A 17,724-nucleotide genomic window follows, 5' to 3' on the forward strand; every position below is an offset into this window, starting at 1 on the left:
AACAAAGTGCCTGATTTTCCACATGGGTCATTTTAGCTACTCAAAATTGTCAACACTCATGGCCTGCAGGTGTTTGGAAGCTGTCTGCTGTAAGACATCCCCTGTCCAGTCCCCTGTCTGCAAGCACTGGTCTCTTGGCCGACGTGCTCTAGCTACTGCAGGATGTAGCCGACGCTCTCCTGGAGCGCAGCTGTGCTCGGGGCAGCACTGATAGAGACTGGGCAGATGCACTTCCCTCTCTGTAACAACTTGAAATAGCTTTGGATTTTTTTTTAACTTGTGAATCATGATTCAGTGGGTTGTCTGTTGCCAGGTAACAGGTCACCCTAAAATGCCAGCTTCAGCCTCGCTCACTGGTGTTCAGGAGTCTACAGGTGACCTGAGCAGTGGGGCTGAATCTGGCCAGGGTCCACTGAGGCATCCTTAGCTTGACTGGGGACCGGTGGCTGGCTGAGCATGACCGCGACTGTGGTGGAGCTTGTCTCTCATCAGCCGCTGGCCACCTGGGCTTTCGTTACCCCTGTGCCAGGATTCCAAAGCAACCAGCAAGCCCAAGTGACAAATACTTTGCAAAGTTGCTAATGATGACTCATTTCCTGTTTTCCCATTGGCCAAAACAAACCACAGGCCAGCACAGAGACAAAGAACAAGGAGAATTTCCCCCTCTGAGGAGAGGTGCTGCAAAAGCCTGAATCCGGGAGGGGAAGTAATTCAGGACCTTTGCTGCATTCCTGAGTAAAGTTATGTGGATAAAGGATGAGCTTCGAAGCACCTTATGCATGCCAGCTACTGATGCTATTCTTAACATCATCCTTATTACGGCTCACCACATAATCATAAATACAGATCGTATTTATCCTTACTTTATAAATAAAAATAGATTATGTTTCAACCCAGAACGAATTCAAAGAATATTTCATGTAAGGACTGTTTAAAGAGGCATGGGCATGATTAGCGAACAATCTCCAGATGGGTAAGACTAGCAACAAGAAGAAACTTTTACTCCAAAACTTCTTCTCAGTGGAAGACATAAAGACATCACGAACCCAGAACCCAGAGAAAATGGGGATTCTTCGAGGGAGAAACATTGTCAAAAACACAGTGTGGAGCAGGAAGTTCAGGTAAAGGGAATCCTTCCCATGTTTCTGTCCAAGTTTCCTTGTAGCCAAATCAGAAGAGAAGAATCTAGAAGACAGCATTTTATGAGCATAGTACTAGAGAAATAAGCCTTGAAGGGCAGGTATCAAAGTACAGGTGGAGAGCAAACTATACATTCAAGGTCGCAAAAGTCAGTATCAGCAAATCCTGAATAGAAACTTGGTATGGAAACTGAGACTGGAACTCTTTCATAACTACAGAATTTGAATTATAAACCAATAGATCATTTTCTTCGGGATATATTTGTGTTAATAATAAGGTGCTTCATATATGAGAAGTTAAATTCAATCACATTTGCTGATTAAAAATGTTGACTACAAATAGTAATACCAAAATTCAAAATGATAGCACCAAAGAAGAAAATAATATGCTTACTAGTACAACTGGCACAAAATGAACCCTGTAATCCCATAGTAAAAATTAAACAAATATTCACTGCAAGAAATTCTGTTGTCTTACTCTTCATGCCAAAGAGGGGGAAAATGACATCTTTTAAAGAGATCCCCAGAGAAAAAATTACATAAAGCCACCCCCATCCAAAGTGAGAAATTAAGCTTTTCCCAATTATTCCAGGCCTGATCAGCTATAAGTATTTTTCGTGTTGCGTTTCCATTGAATATGTAGGAAGCTGGCACCGGAATGGGCTGGGCTGTTTTGCCTGCAATTCTAAGTGCGTTGCGTGCATGGTCGGCTGCACCACTTGTAATGAAACTTGCCATCGGGGGAAGATAGCTCAGCCCCTGAGAACAAAAATGAATTTCCAAAAAGGCCACATTGGTGGAGTTTACACCATCACCCCCTTCCGCTGCAGGAGACACGGGCTGAAAGCAATGACCTTCCCATGAATAGCAAAGAGTTTCTCCTTTCTGTCTCCAATGCCCCTGTGTCTGTGAGCAGAGGAAGGTTGGAGAGCTGCGTGGAGAGCTGCGGCTTCACCTGGGGAAGCAGTCGCTCACAGACGCGTTCTCTGGCAGGCGTGACGGTTAGTTTGATGGAGTACTGGGTGAGACAAGACCTGGTCCATCAGAGGTATTTTGGTCACAGTCTGAGAATGAGAATCACCAACTCCAAATGTAGAAAATGGTGTCACAGTGTTGGCGAATGCAAGGCTGATGATATTAAAAGCACAGCAAGAAAATATTGCTAAGGAGGAAGTTTCAGCTCTCCAGACAGAGCTCTTAGGAAACCATATCATCAGAGCACAGCAGCCCCGAAGACATGTAAGGCTCCGAGGTCAGTGTACCTCAAGATGCTGTATGCCTTCTAACGGCAGCGTTCTTAACCTTGCAAGTTAGTTTACCGCTCATTTGTGTGGTTTGCCTCCTAACCCTAATCTCAAAACCTTCATCACTCCTCTGTCATATTTTAATAGAAAATAAGATGACATAGTATATTTGTTTTCCAATTCTCTCTTGCTTTCTGTCTTGCTGATTCCTTCTCCCTTCCAACTTGTAGGATATCTGAATAAAAAACAGCCAGAGAAACAACCACTGGGAATTGAAATGTAGAATCAATCCTGTGATGGAAAAACACAATATGAAATAGTATGTGATGAAAAATGCTCATGCCTTTAGAATCCTAGACACCGGAATCATACAGAACTTTTCATAATTAAGATTCTCCAATTCATCCTTATTTCCAATGAGAAAAATGAAGTCCAGTAGATATCCCTTAGCAGCAGACTGTATTTTGTTATGGAGAAGATAGCATCTGCAGTGAACATCTCACGAATCCTTAGCAGCTAAAAAAATGGAAGGGACATCGTTCAGTAGGATTGCTTTGATCCGTGCTGGGTATTTACAATATGTAGCCAAGGGCATTGACCATTAAGGAAAATAAGATAAAAATGTGTACTGCTTCAATTCCCATTAAGTCTCAAGGGTAAAAAAGTAAATTTCTCTCAACTGCTTTTCTTTGGCATTTTTATTCCCTTCTTCAGTGCAGTTGGTACTGGGTTGAAAATAAGAGAAATGATTCCAAGAAATCCCACCTCCTTTCTGATGGCACCATGCTGTGCCACACGCCAGGACGCTGTCACCACAGGAGACAAAGCAGACACTGCTCTGCTCCCTTCCCACTCTCGCTTGATCACTGAAAAGTGGGTCCACAAGGGAATCCCACTGTTACATTAGCGACCTAAGACACTGCAATCCACTCTTGCAAAAATTATTTGAAAAGAACATGAAGTTGGAGCTGGGCACTGGTGACTCACCCCTGTAATCCTAGCTACACAGGAGGCTGAGATCTGCAGATCACGGTTCAAAGTCAGCCCAAGTAGGAAAGTCTGTGAGACTCTTATCTCTAAATAACCACCAGAAAACTGGAAATGGAGCTGTGGCTCAAGTGGTAGAGCACTAGCCGTGAGCAAAAAAGCACAAGGACATTGCCCAGGCCCTGAGTTCAAGCCCGATAACTGACATAATTTTAAATTGGTATCAACAGCTGCTTCCATCTTTCTTCTGACCATCTGGGACCCTACTGTCTCCATCCTCCCTACTGGCTGGCAAAATCAAAGTTGTTGTGCCTCTCACTTCTAAGTCCTTGAATTACCCTCTCCAGAAAATCAAATTCTATTTCTATTCATCTTTCTCAGTTATAGAAGTGATTCACCCACAAGCTCCCAATTCACTGGAAGGTGTTTAATATTGGAAGATATTTCTGGAAACATGAGAGAAATTTATTTGAGTCCAGTCATGGAGATTGAGTGAACTGGAGGTGGTGGTGGTGGGGAAGAAAATATTGGAATAGTGTGCCAGAAATTCAAGCATTCACGGCTCCTTACCACTCACCACGCATCACCACACAGCCACCCTAGGGCTGGACAAACCACTCTGCAAGGGGTCGCTGTTCATTGAATGTGAACAAGCTAACAAGAAATCGGTGCCACGAGAAGGGGATGGGAGGCCCTTTGTTCTTTCCTGCGTTTGGTGGAGCAGCAACGTATACCTGTCTTGCTCTAAAAGCACTAGATCAAACATGCTCAGGAGAATGGCTTGGCAAACATTCTTAAAATACAGATTCCAAGGTTAGGGACCTAGCTTAACAGTAGTGCATCTGTCTATACAGTGTGTACAAGCCAAGGGGTTCCAACACCGTCAGCGATGACTGAAAGACAGAAAGATGATAGATGGACTTGCAGATAATAGATTAGTAGATAGACAGGTTGATAGGTAGATAAGAGGAAGATGATGGATGAGAGGTCAATCCTCATGTTCAGAAATCATAGAGACTCTAACAAAGCCTGCCTGCCGTGACATGCAGTGGAGAGCTAAGAATTCCACACGAGCTCGTTCACCGTCGCCGCGTTTCCTTTGCCAGCTCCTCACAACTGAACATCTCACAAGGGTTACTGCAACTTTGTCTTTTAGCCTAAGTCACTCAAAGGGAAGAACTGGTTGTCCCACAGCCGCAGCTTGGGATAGCATGCGGTCAGGACAGCCGCCAGGGTGTGGACCCTGGGCCCTGAGGGGGACACGGCTTTAAAAGTAATTCGTGCCTTTTACATTTGGCTCTATCACCCGGACTACTTTCAACCACACCCCTTCCTTGGGGCTTTCTCCTTGTTTGGTTAGTTGGTTGGTTTTGTGGGTGAGGATTTATCACTTTAGGGGGAAAGTGGGGAGGGGACATAAAAATCAATCAAAGCATTTGAGAGAAAGAAGAGTCCAAGGCAGGGCAGGAAACGTGGCCAGCACTCAGTCCGCCATCCCCCGAGCCGAGGGCTTGACACGGGGCTGGGCACAGGGCAGGGGGTTTGACTCCCAGCCGGATGCTCAGCTGACTGGATACGCAGTGGGATGCGCCTTTTCTCCACTGGCCGGTAGAGACTAGAGGCATGCGTCCTGGGGACCTGATTGCATAGAAGAGGAACCGTGACAGGGAGAGGAAGCTGCTGTAAACTTTCTTTCCCAAGTCCTGTCTGGGGCCTCCAGTCCATAAGGAAAACACTGCACCGGTGTCTCAGCGTGAGTGAATGTGACATCCCTTAGTGACAGGAGATTAAGCTTCAAAATCGAACTGCCTGGGTTCAGATTACAGATGGGCTCCTGGACCTTGAATGCCCTTGGCAAAGGCTCAAACCTCCTTAGGCCCTTTTATTCATGGGCAACAGGATTCAGTAGACAGCCTCGAAGGAGGTGGTCTCTGAGGTTGCTCACAGACTTGCTTGTGCAAGTCCATACTGCATAAAGGCTACTGCCATGATTAAGTTCATGGATGAAGTTATTTCAATAGATTTCAGAACACAACTCTCTGCAAAGCTGGTCCTATTGAAAGTCAGACCACAGGTCTGCACCTCCTTGAAAAGAGAATAAATAGAAATCTTAAACAATATAACAATATGTGTACATAGAATGCATATGAAAGCAAGAAAGTGAGAGAAAAAGAGGTGTGTGTGAGAGAAAGGGTTTGAGCAGTAGATCATTTTATGTTTGATGGTAATGCATTTGGTAAGTGACAGCAACTAAGCTAGGCACATTATAAACACTGCATCATTCCAGCACTCCTGTGAGTGTTCCGTGAACCTTGCCCTAAAATTGAATGTGCTAATTTAATTGTAACTAATTAAATTCAATTAAACCCATCACATTCTTTTACTTAATTTGATCATTAATATGAAGTGGGCTCTGTGAAATGCATCCCTTCTTTCCTTTTCCCTCTTCACTTCATACCCCAAAATGATACTATCGCAGACTTTTTGGCATTCTTCCAGAAAAGAAACAAAGAAACACACCTATACATGCTTCCTCAACATACTTGTCTACAATGGCAGGTAAACTGGTACAGGTGGCACAATGTTCAAAGTATGTATACACTGTGGGATACACAGAGATACTAATCAGCGTACATGTCACTTATAGTTATCAATGTTTTGGGTGAGAACAATCACTACCCACTCTTAGATTTTTTTCCCCCTGGGTGCTGGAGATAGAAGAACCCAAGGCCTGTCACATTCTAGGTAAGTGCTGTGCCTATAGCCCTACTTGCCATTTTTCAGAAATACAGTGTACCATTGTTCACTCCAAGAAGCATGCTGTACTGATTCCTGCACCACTCTCGCACACATGCGTGTTTCCCACAAACATCAGTGTATTACTCAGGCCATTTCCTTCTTGTCCTTTCATCTGGCACTGTATTCCAGTAGTAGCAGTAATTAAAGTGTAGTTTCCCATTACTAATAATATTACAAGTGATCTGTGATTTGTAGACACTAATTCATTTGATGCTCAAACAACTATGAAAAAAGGACTCAAGTTATTGCTATTATAACTATTTTAAACATGAAAACGTATCATTATTGCCAAGTGTCAAATAGTTTTCTTGTTTTAAATTCGTCTATGGTAGCTTATGATTGTCTTCTTTCTTTTTTAACTAATTTCACAGGAATATTTATCCACCCATTATCTTATCATATTAGATTTGAATTCTAACTTAAAATCTTCCTGAGTTTGTATAGGAATTCTTGAAGATTTTCCATTTCTTTCTCTTTTTTTCTGTTCTTAAATCCTATAATTTAAACTACTAAGTATTTTTGTATGTTTCTTATTGTAAAAATGCTGTACAGTGGGGTTACAGTTACATGAGCAAGGTAATGAGTACATTTCCTATTGGGCATTGTTGTCAGTTGTGGGGCCTGAATTCTGGGCCTGGCACTGTCCCTCAGCGTTTCCGCTCAAGGGCAGCAACCTACCACTTGAACCACAGAGCCACCTCTGGATTTTTCCTGTTTATGCAGTGCTCAGGAATCGAACCCAGGTCCTCATGCATACAAAGTAAGCACTCTACCACTGACACAACTTCCCAGCCCTTTTCCATTTCTTTTTATAAAAATATGCTTTCTCTAGAACATAGGGGATATGGAGGTATGAATTCAAATTTTGTTACTGTTTTTACAAATGGCAAGGAAGAGCCTAGCTCTCTCGCTCACTGACCTGAAATTCTAGTGATCACATTTTTTTTTTATTTTATTTTATTTTATTTGAGAACACATATTTTTAACTGTCAAATGAATTGGGTCTGTTTCTGTACATTGTAGAGTTAGGAATCGTAATGTCTATTAGTATACGCATTTTCTGTTTCTAGCAGAGATCAAAATCTGACTCTTGAGCACTCTTAGAATCTCACCAATGTCTCCATGGCTGCTGCACAGCTTAAAATGCTAGCTAGCATTGTTCAGTGGCAATGAAAATTAAACCCTTAACACAATAAATGTGCTAATTGGCTTAAAGTGTTCTGAAGAAAAGCTGTGCTCTTAAGAGTTTCATCACTTTCTATAATTAAGCATTAAATTTTAAATCCCGAAGAGAAACACTGTTGAATTTCCAGGAGCATGTTTCTGCTACTCCACTGCTGAGGGTTTAAATTTTCTATGTGCACAGAGGAGAAATATTTGGTACGCACACAATGTCACAAAAAATTACAATGAGAAAAATTCACATAGCTTTAATGATGGACAAATTGCTACAAGTCTACTAATCCATGGGTAGCAAAGTTTTATCTACAGACATAGAGAAATATTTTAATGTATGTCTTCTTTTTTAAAAAAAAAAAAAAAGCAAAGCAGTCTCCACAAGTTTCCCATATATTTATGTTTCACATATATTTGCAAGAAGGACTGGCACTTCAAAGTTATTACTGTTCACAGAGCTGAATTGAGACAGGAAAAGGCTTGTAGGGTCCAATCATTACACGGCAGGCACTTTCCAGTAACATGTGTCTGGGACTTGATAGTGTAGGGTTGTTTCCTATGAAGACCTTGAAGCATAGAGAATAGCACCTGGTGTTGGGGTTTCCACAATGACCGTGTCCACATACTCTCTGGCTGCGGTGTACGTTGAAGACATAGCAAGAGCAAGACCCATAGCATGGCCACTTCCAGTGAGTCTGGAAGTCACTGGAGACATGAGATAAAGACAGGCATTCTCAGTCAACCCCTAGAGAAATGGAACCTGCCATCTAGAGAAAAGATAGGGTTTTCTGTTTCCTGTTGTGTGGAAATACATTAATAGCTTACCAGGTGCTCAGACTGAGGCGTGCCCCATACCACCCTCAGACTTCATGATTCTCTGGAAAAGACCCACAGGGCACACACCAAAAACTTGACGCTCAGGTTGTGGTTGACTGTGGGATCCACAAGGGGGAAGACTGGGAGATGTGGCCCTGGGCTTCCAGGGCCCTGGCGTGGGTGCTGGCTGAAAGTACTGAGTACTTCCCTCACACAGGAAGTGCTGTCAACCGGAGTGGCCCACACCTGCCTCGGTGGGCCCAGGCATTACTGCAGGCCTGCCACACCCCTATCACCATAAAAGCAGCTGTTCACCCAGGTCACGTGGTTGGGATCAGTGTCTCAGACATAGAGAAGTAGCAAAATACTCCCAAGGCTCAGAGGTTATCTCCCAGATGCCAGTCACGGGCCTATTCTGAAAATAGGACTTTCTATGATTTGAGGAACCCAGGCCTTGACCTTTATCCTTTCCTGTCTCCTCTCACATTTGAGATACCTTTGCTCCACTTACAGGTTGAACTTGGCCTTCCTGAATGAAGTTGTCTAATACCAGCTTCCATCTCGTGCCCCACCCTGAGACTCATGCTCACGCTGAGCTGCGTGCTCACCACTCAGTGCTCTTCCTTTCCCACTACTTGCAAACATGCTCAGAGACCACGAGTCATTTATATGTGCTCCCTTTCTAGTCCTCAACCCTCTCGTTCATGTTACCCACTGGAAAAATGTGTGAACAATTTATCTGACAAGCCATGACCTGCCAGCTCTGCTTTTCCTCTGGTTTCTTGACTCCTGTAATGGTTGTAACTTCTCTTCTATCACAATGTCCAAACAAAGCAATCCTTGGAGACAAACTGGCTCCATTCCTATTTACCTCTTAGAATTTTGATAAATCCCCAGGCCATTGCAGAGCAGAAAGGAAATCTTCACCATTAGAATGGCCATTTTAGGTTACGTAAGTGAGAGTGTTAATTAAGGAGATAATATTCTCAGTAGCCTTAAACTGTCCTGATTTATTTTCACAAAAGTATAGACAGCCTTTGACTGAAAGGTGGAGAGTTGGGACTGTTGAATGTCACAAGCACCCTGTGCCTTGACACTTTGCGAGTTGTTAGAAGGGTTTCTTCACGCTTCTTTCTCTTTTCAGTACCATTTCTTCTTTTCTAACCTTCACTTTCTTATCGGTCCTTGAAAAGCTGCACAAACATGGCCTCTACATTGTCCTCAACCACATGGCAGGCAGCATGCACATTGTGTGTGCCGGCCACCTGCAGACGTGGTTAAGATGCAGATTCTGATCTCTGGGTCTGAACAGGCGGGAGACGCAGGTGCAGTGCTGGTCCTTGAACACTACGTTGAGAAACATGACACACGCCACACTCCTTATTCCATCTCCCTCCTGACCGCATCCTCTGACACTTGTTTGGTGCCACAAAACTATTTCCATAGGTGAAGAGGCCCCATTTCTGTTTCTGCTCAGCCCACATAAAACACATTTTAAGCAACAGTCAAGGAAACAACTGCTCATTCCAACAAGACTGACAAAAGCCCTGAGCATGAGACAGGCTTAAAGGGGAGTTCTGACCTCGAACTCTGACGTTGAACAAATGCTAATCTGCTTCACGTTTTCTTTGCTAAGGATGCTGGCATGTTTTAAAGCCTCATTCCTTGATCAAAGGATAACGTTTACAGTAGTTACTACAGAACGTGGGCAAATTGCTCCTGTAAACATCCCCACCGGGCAGAGTTAAGTCTTGGGTAGTGGACAGGCATTAGAAGTTTACATCTCAGTGACTGAGTATGAAATAACAATTTGTGTCTTCATTATCTCATTTCCCAAGGCCAATGAGCAGTGGTTTTCAGAAGACAATGACCAAAATTCCCTTTCACACAGTGCACACTCAGGACCTATCTGTGGTTTTGTTGCTGCTGTTGGATTTCTGGTTCCCCTGAATCAACAAAGATAGCTCATTTGTTTCACTTAGTGAAAACTTCATTTTTCCCCCAGACTTTCCATTTCACGCTGGGTGACTTTTATTAAGATCGCTTCTACAGAAGCTAAGTGTGGCTCCATGGGGCCCTCAGAGATCATTGCCTGAGCCTCTGTGATGTGAGGCCTCTCGAGACAGTTCCTTTTACTGAAACCCCCTCAGAAAACCAGAGAGAAAAGTCCAAAATTGTGTTGGTGTTTGAATAAATAGTTGGGCCTCATGCATATTTAGATCTTACACCCTGTAAATCTTTGAACGGTATCACCAGAAACCAACAACACAGCTGTTCCATAAACATCTAAAATCCGAGTACAATATCACAATGATGCCGAGTGACTCCACAGGCCCCCGGTTATGTGTACAAACTAGGCTCTGGTATTAAGTAAATTATTTTTCATCTTAGAGTTAGTCTTCGTTCATGAAATGGACCTGCACTACTACTGTCTGACAACTTGTCAGTGAGAGTTTTTTTTCTGATAGCATTTGTTTTTAAAAGGTAATTATACACAGTGGCATTGATCAAGATGCATTGTACTGATAAACTGAATTGAAACCCATTGCTGCAACTACTTAAACATAACATATATACATACATATATATATATATATATATATATATATATATATATATATCAAAAGAGGTACATATAACTACGTAATAGAAAAGGAATTTGGATTCTCAATTTTCTTCTTGTGTTTCCTTAAGAACACTTTCAAAGTTATTATGTTACCAGAAATCACATACAAATATCTACACAGAAGTCTTTCTATAGCATAACAGCATAATAGCAGATAAAAATAAAATCAATCCAGCCCTTTCTCAATGGGAGATCCAAACTTTCCTTGTGATTCGTTCCAAACTTTATACTGAAAATAGTAATAGCTAAAAATTTTGAACACTCCATATGATCTAAGCAGCAGTGCTGTATTTTGGGGACCAACCTCTTTAACTTTCAGGAAGACTTTATGGAATGGCTGCATGATTCCCAATTTAGACATGCGGAAAGGAGATCTGCAAAGCTACAAACTTGTCTGTGTCTGTGCATCTGAAATTGTTAGAAACAGCATTCAATTCAAGCAGCCTCAAGTCTTAAGAGGTTCTTATTTACATCATGTAGTTACTACACCAAAACCTATGTAAGACTTGTTTGGTTAAGTAAAAGATATAAAGTATATTCGTGCGTTCTCAAATGTAAAAGATACGAAATTTAAAAAAAGAAACTGTAGTTTTCATTCCTTATACAGAATGAGCATAGAATTCCTGAATTTTCATAAGTCTTTTTAAATTTTAAGAGATGCTAGTGAATAAGGGATACAATACAATCATTATATCTCAAGCATGAAAAGCCTTCAAGAAAACAACTATTGGCTTTTATTCCCTTCAGGGCCAGGCGAGCACCGCAGTGACCTAAATCAATTTCTGTGTGCCTTTTACACCGTGGTAAATGCTCTGTATTTTAAAAATCAATTGCATTGAGATCATGCTCCTTAACTCCCTCCTCATGGAGCACTCTGTGGTGTGATGCTTGGTTGGTTTGGTCAAGGATGAGTCTGTCTATCTCATTAGCTCCCATGAAACGAGGGAGAACTCCAGGACAAGGGCATCTTTTACATGAACTGTTTCATGCTTGAACCCATGAAGACCCATCTCTTTCCCTGTCTCTGTTCTCACAGAATGTGTGACACAGGAGAAGGACTATTCACTTTTCAAACAAGGGAAGGAGAAATGATCTATCAGAAGGTGCATTCTGCGACACTGGCCATAGCTGAGCAACATGAGAGATTAATGCTAGAGATGGAGCAGAAAGCCCGGGTAAGGCTCCTTCCTTGATAACCTAACAGCTTGCAAATGAATGTCCCTGGGTCTGATGTATGGCATGTTTATGTGGGCCCATTCATGTAGCACATGGGTGTGTGCCTGCCCTGACACCAGAGGCTGGTCTCGTTTACGCAACCTGTGTGGTGTAGCCTCTTGTCTCTCCTATATCTAATTCAATCTATCACAGAAGCTTTTTGACTATGACCTAAAAGACCTGCACTCCAAGTGTTACCATGTGTGAGTGGATGCTATAGTTATCCAAAGAGGGGTATAGAGCCTAGTAGCAACAGTTCTGCAATGCACATATCTAGAGACACAAAGACAGTGCATATAGATACAGTTGCTCACAAGATTCCAGCGTGGGGCCAAAATAAATAACTAGGAAAATTAAGGTACCACCCAGAAAGATTTTGCTTGTCACTAGACATTCTGAAATTTGTGCTTTTTCTACTTGCATTTCAGATCCAATAATAAAATGTTTCCAGAACAAGCTTATTCTGTTTGCCAACAAAATGGTTTGCCTCATATCTTGCTGTACAACTGTACGATAATTTCAAGGTCATTAAGAAATAACTTAGTAGAGGAGCTGTAGTGGTAAAGTTCACAGCCAGCTGAAAACAAATCATAATCTATAATGTGTTTGAAAAGCAAACAACAGGGTAGTTGTTGACTTTCCCCTTGAGAGATGACTGTTGCTTCTTTCTAGAGGATTAAGGTGCATCTGGTATCATCTGAAGGTGACAGAAAGTGTTGGGAAGGATCTTATTTTTCTTTGGGCTACATCAGCAGCAGGTCTATTCTAGTGAAAGATAGTGATGCTTTTTTAAAATGGACTATTATAGCAACCCTAATGTTGAAATTCTACAAAACCACTGTATATATAAAAGCAAATTCTCTCTTCTAAGATAACACAGTAGTTTAGCCAGTGATATTAAGTTATTCATAATGTATTTCTAATTTTCCCTAATACTACAATATATACTTTTATCTCTACACTTAAGATATGGTTATATCACTTTCTCCTAACACGTGTGGGAGAGGATGAGGGAAAAATCCATCTGACACAGGCATCTGGAATGGTGGAGTAGCTAGAGCATCGTTATTAATATGAGACTTTGGGAATGATTAGAGTCTTCAATAGGGGGCCTAGAAATGCTTGAGTTACATTTAAACTCTTTGTAACAATTATCTAATTAACATAACATTTTTCTAATGATTTAAATCAAGGGGGAAAATATAGGAATCACATTTCAAGTGATTTGAGAGCACTTGCCCGTTTATTTCAGTCATAATTGGCTGATACTTATTTCAACCCAAATGAACAATTGTGATACTACTTTCTGTTAAGAAGTTAAAGTTCGTTTTTTTTATAGTTGTTTGAAGTAGTCTATTTCTTCCATGTCAAATTACTTACATTCTAGTTTCATGAAGGAAATGCCAAGAACTCCTTCAGGCTGTGACTGACCACCATAACAGAGATCCTCAGGTTTGGACCCTGGATCCATTTTCTAGGACCACCACTCACTGCTGTGTAACCCTGCACAGTTATTTGGCCTCTGTGCATCTCAGCACTGTGTTTCTAGCCCAGTGATATGGTAGTTTTACTTACTTGGTTGTTTATAGAGATTTTCATGCATTAGTCGTTAGAAAGAATTAAGAATGGTCTTCATGTAATTTTTCATTCTTATATTAGTGATATAGAGCAAAGGAGTGATTTATGAGACATGAAACATTCATGAAAATGCTAAATTGTTAATCCTCTGCCCCCCTCCAACCACATTACAAGACTAAGCTTACTTCACATTATCCACCTTAGTTCTGGCTGTGTGTTCATTACAGCCTGAGCCACTGAGAAACACAACTGGGAAACAAGTGGAACAATTGCTGTTGAGGACGTAGAAACATCTGGTCTACCCACCCAGGTCTCAGGCATTCTAAACCTAGGGTCTGCAAGCTGCATGTGGGGCCAAAAGTCAAAGGTAGAAGTACAGCAGATCTACTCTACCACAAAATGAATGAACAAACCAACAGTAACCTTTCTAGAAATACAAAAATCAGAGACTCCATCACTTGGTGTTTACATATAAATATAAAATTAAATCAAGTGTAAAATTAAATTTGCTTTAATCTCAAAAACTACTTCACCAACGAGGCTTCTCTCTGGAAGTTAACCCTAGTTACTATTACTTCATAGCTAGTCCATCACTTCGATAAGCTGAAAAGGGAAAAATAGGAAGTGAGCAAGGAAGAAATTGACTCCTTTGTTAAATGAAAAGGTTTGTAAGTATCCAGAGCAGTTATTTCATAGCCTCTCATTTCTTGAGATAGCAAAGACTTTCCCTGACTTCAGGTTACTACGAGTGGCACAGTACCATCATGCAAATCTTGATAAACAGTAGTAAAAGCTTAGAGTGAGTTTGTTCATGTTGCCCTGGCAAAGATGCCTGACTGGCTTCTTGGAAAGTCACATCACTGGAAGCCCCTGAGTCAGTCTCTGCAGAGAGAAAATTGTAGAGCAGAGGGCCTACCCCACCAGACCTCCTTCCAGTGATGCCTCCAGCTACATGCAACCCCTGCAGGGTTGGGAAAGGCCCCTGGTAGTAAAAATGGAACAGCAAGTTTAGGTAGTCTCTTTTTTTCTCATTGTTAATCTCAAATCTGTTTTATTTAAAAGGGAGTTTTAGCTTTATTTAAAAGGGAGTTTATAGACATGCGGTGGTGCATGTCTATAATTCTAGCTACACAGCAGACTGAGATCTGAGGATCATAGTTCAAAGCTTGCCTGGGAAGGAAAGTCCATGAGACTTCTATCCTCAGTTAACCACTAAAAGGCTAGAAGTGGAGCCATGGCTCAAGTGGTAGAGCACTAGCCTTGAGCAAAAAAAAAAAAAAAAGCTCAAGGATAGTGCCTAGGCCCTGAGTGCAAACCTCTGGACAAGCACATTTTTTAAAAAAGAATTAATTAAGGAGAGTTTTGTTTAGGGGAGGTGACTGGAACAATGAAGCCACAGTAATACATTTAAAATGGAATCATTTCTGAGAGATTACTGATGTTCAAACCATTGAGACTAGATTGTTAAGACTAAGCTAAATGGTAGACCCAATTGTCAGCTCTGGAGCCCATTCCCATTTCACAGAGATCATCCACACCAGTCCCTCCAGCAGAGCTGTTTGTTTTCTGTTACCAAGGGAAGTTGTGACATCCCTTCTGATAGAAGCCATTGGCCAGAAACTCCATCACAAGTGTGCCTGTGTGATTTAGACTGCTAAGGTCAAGTACAGACTAAAGTCATAGACAACACGCATTCAAATACCCTGAAATACCCATGAATCTGCTACAGAGAGAGAGAGAGAGAGAGAGAGAGAGAGAGAGAGAGAGAGAGAATGAATCACTAAAATTGATCCCAGCCTTCATTATGTACAGATCTTTGAGATAAACTATATAAACTGTACTACAGCCATTAGATATGTATCTATTTAAATTTTGAAAAAGTAAAATTTTGACATAAAATCACCTATGAAATATTTAATGAGTGTTCATCATGGTCTTTATGTTCAAAGAGTAGTTCTATGAAGTTCCATGACAAAGGAAGAATACACTAAAATGTGCATGCATTCTTAAGAGCATAAGTGATTACAAGCAAGAATGGTGTTAAAAATATCTATGTTGCTCTTTTAATGATTTCTGATGTTATTCTAAACCCGAGCTTGACTGGTCCTGATTGCATAGTTTACAGTAGAAAGAAGTAGCTTCATTTTGTTTCAGTTTAATGGCACTGATCATCTGTGAAGTTCAACTGTGATGCCTAGCCACTTCCATGAAACTACTGTGGAAATCACATTTTATCTGACAACTCAGCCAGTTGTCTCCTGATTCCTTTCCATTAATCTTGAATGAAATGAAGATTAAGTGTGAGGTGTCCTCTTCTGAAAATTAAGCCAAGTGTGGGAGAAGGCAATTGCCCATAAACCTTTAGACTTCAGAAGACTACTTAATGAGGGCCAGGAGTGGCTGGCTTAAGGGTTGTGAGGTCTCTGTTCCCATAAAATTCTGAAGTTTCATGAACTCACTTCCAAGAACAAATAAAACTCAAAATGTGCCTTGCTGCACCTTTCCTTATGATCTACCACATCACGTAATGAACAGTTCATCAAGAAACTCTGCTATTCATCTTTAGCATCTAACTGTGGCTTTTCGCTACAGGAGACACTCATTGGATTCTCCATTTCCATTGCCAGGCTCTGGATATAGATCTAGAAAGGCAACTTCAGCATAGATGCAGAAACCAAAGAGAGAGAGAAAGAAGCACTTCATTTAGCTCTTGACATAGTTGCCAGCATTTTCTGCCACTTTCACCCTAACCTTCTCTTGGTTTCTTCTTTATCTCTTCTGAGTTGGACTTGAAGCTGCTTTGTCACATATGAGTAAGACTACTTATTGCTTTCATGTTCCATTCACTAGATTATCATTTTCCATCTTTTCACTGTCAGTCTGGGTGTAGCTCTGCAAATAGGATGAGTTTCTTGTAGACAGTAAACAGTTGGATTTTGTTGTTTAGATGTTTTAAATCCAGTCGACCTCTGTGTCTTTTAATTGGAGCGTTAATAACATTACATTTAGGGCGACTATTGAAAGGTATGTGGTGATTTCTCACTTCATCTTAGAAGTTTACTGGTTTACTCAGTTATTACTGTTTTATTTATGCCTGCATTTCATCTTTTTTAAATCTGTTATCCTAGTAAGATTTTCCCCCTCTCCTTTATATGTCTTGTTTTATAAACCTCTGTTCTAATGCTTTGTACAGTTTGGCATTAAACAGACTACAGACTATGACAATGATTTTATGGATTAATTTGAGTTATTAATGGTTACTGCTGACATTAATTAAATATGTGTGTGTATGTGCTTAATTAAGCTGATGCCTCATTTGGGAAATTGGATTTAAAAGCAAGTAGTTTCTTTGTCTCCTCATAACCTTGCATAGAATGGACTTTGCCTTTGCACCCTTACAGCAATAATCTATGTGAGAATATTTGGTGCATTCTTCATGTAGGCAGCTCCACACACACATATCCTCCCCATGTTTGGGAAAATCTGGAAATTGAATTGTTAACAAGCATCTTAAGGATTCCAAGAGATGCTGGGATGTAACAATAAACTTGTCTTCTTTTTACATTTCTCTACTTTTTATATTTCTTTGCACTTTTTACACTTTCTTTTTTGGGGGGGTCTGGTCATGTGGCCTGAACTCTGGGCCTGGGCGCTGTCCCTCAGCTCTTCAGCTCAAGGCTAGCGCTCTACCACTTGAGCCACAGCGCCACTTCTGGCTTTTTTCTTTTTGCTTATGTGGTGCTGAGGAATTGAACCCAGGGCCTCATGCATGCAAGGCAAGCGCTCTACCACTGAGCCACCTTCCCAGCCCCTTTTTACACTTCTTTATACAGTAGTGGACAGTGGAAACAGATAGACATCTATTCCTGTGTATTATTACAGAGGAAAACCTGAAATGTCAAAATATGAAAACTATAAAAATTGTCTGCAATGCAGTTATCTGAGACTAGCTTCTTTCAAAAGGACAATAGTGTACATGCACTTTTGTAAGTAGAACTATCTCACCACTAGAAGTCAACTAAAAGAATACATTCAACCCCTTTGAATATACTATCTACTCAAATATAAAGCCTCTTTTTTAGTGAATTTAGATACTATCTTGTCATATCAGGTTCTTTCATGACCACAATCAAATAGAAATAAA

General features: G+C 41.1%; 1 protein-coding gene across 1 annotated transcript in view; it reads left to right on the forward strand.

Annotated features, from left to right (window-relative positions):
* Dok6 (docking protein 6) overlaps positions 1 to 17,724 on the forward strand; it is a 283,082-nt gene that overhangs the window by 215,400 nt on the left and 49,958 nt on the right. Inside the window, exon 6 of the mRNA XM_042693499.1 lies at positions 11,824 to 11,962. Within this exon, the coding sequence (XP_042549433.1) occupies positions 11,824 to 11,962 (139 nt within the window). The remainder of the gene's footprint in view (positions 1 to 11,823; positions 11,963 to 17,724) is intronic.

The sequence above is a fragment of the Dipodomys spectabilis genome, unplaced genomic scaffold (genome assembly GCF_019054845.1).
Source record: "Dipodomys spectabilis isolate Male_0828 unplaced genomic scaffold, ASM1905484v1 ptg000169l, whole genome shotgun sequence".
Taxonomy (NCBI): Eukaryota; Metazoa; Chordata; class Mammalia; order Rodentia; family Heteromyidae; genus Dipodomys; species Dipodomys spectabilis.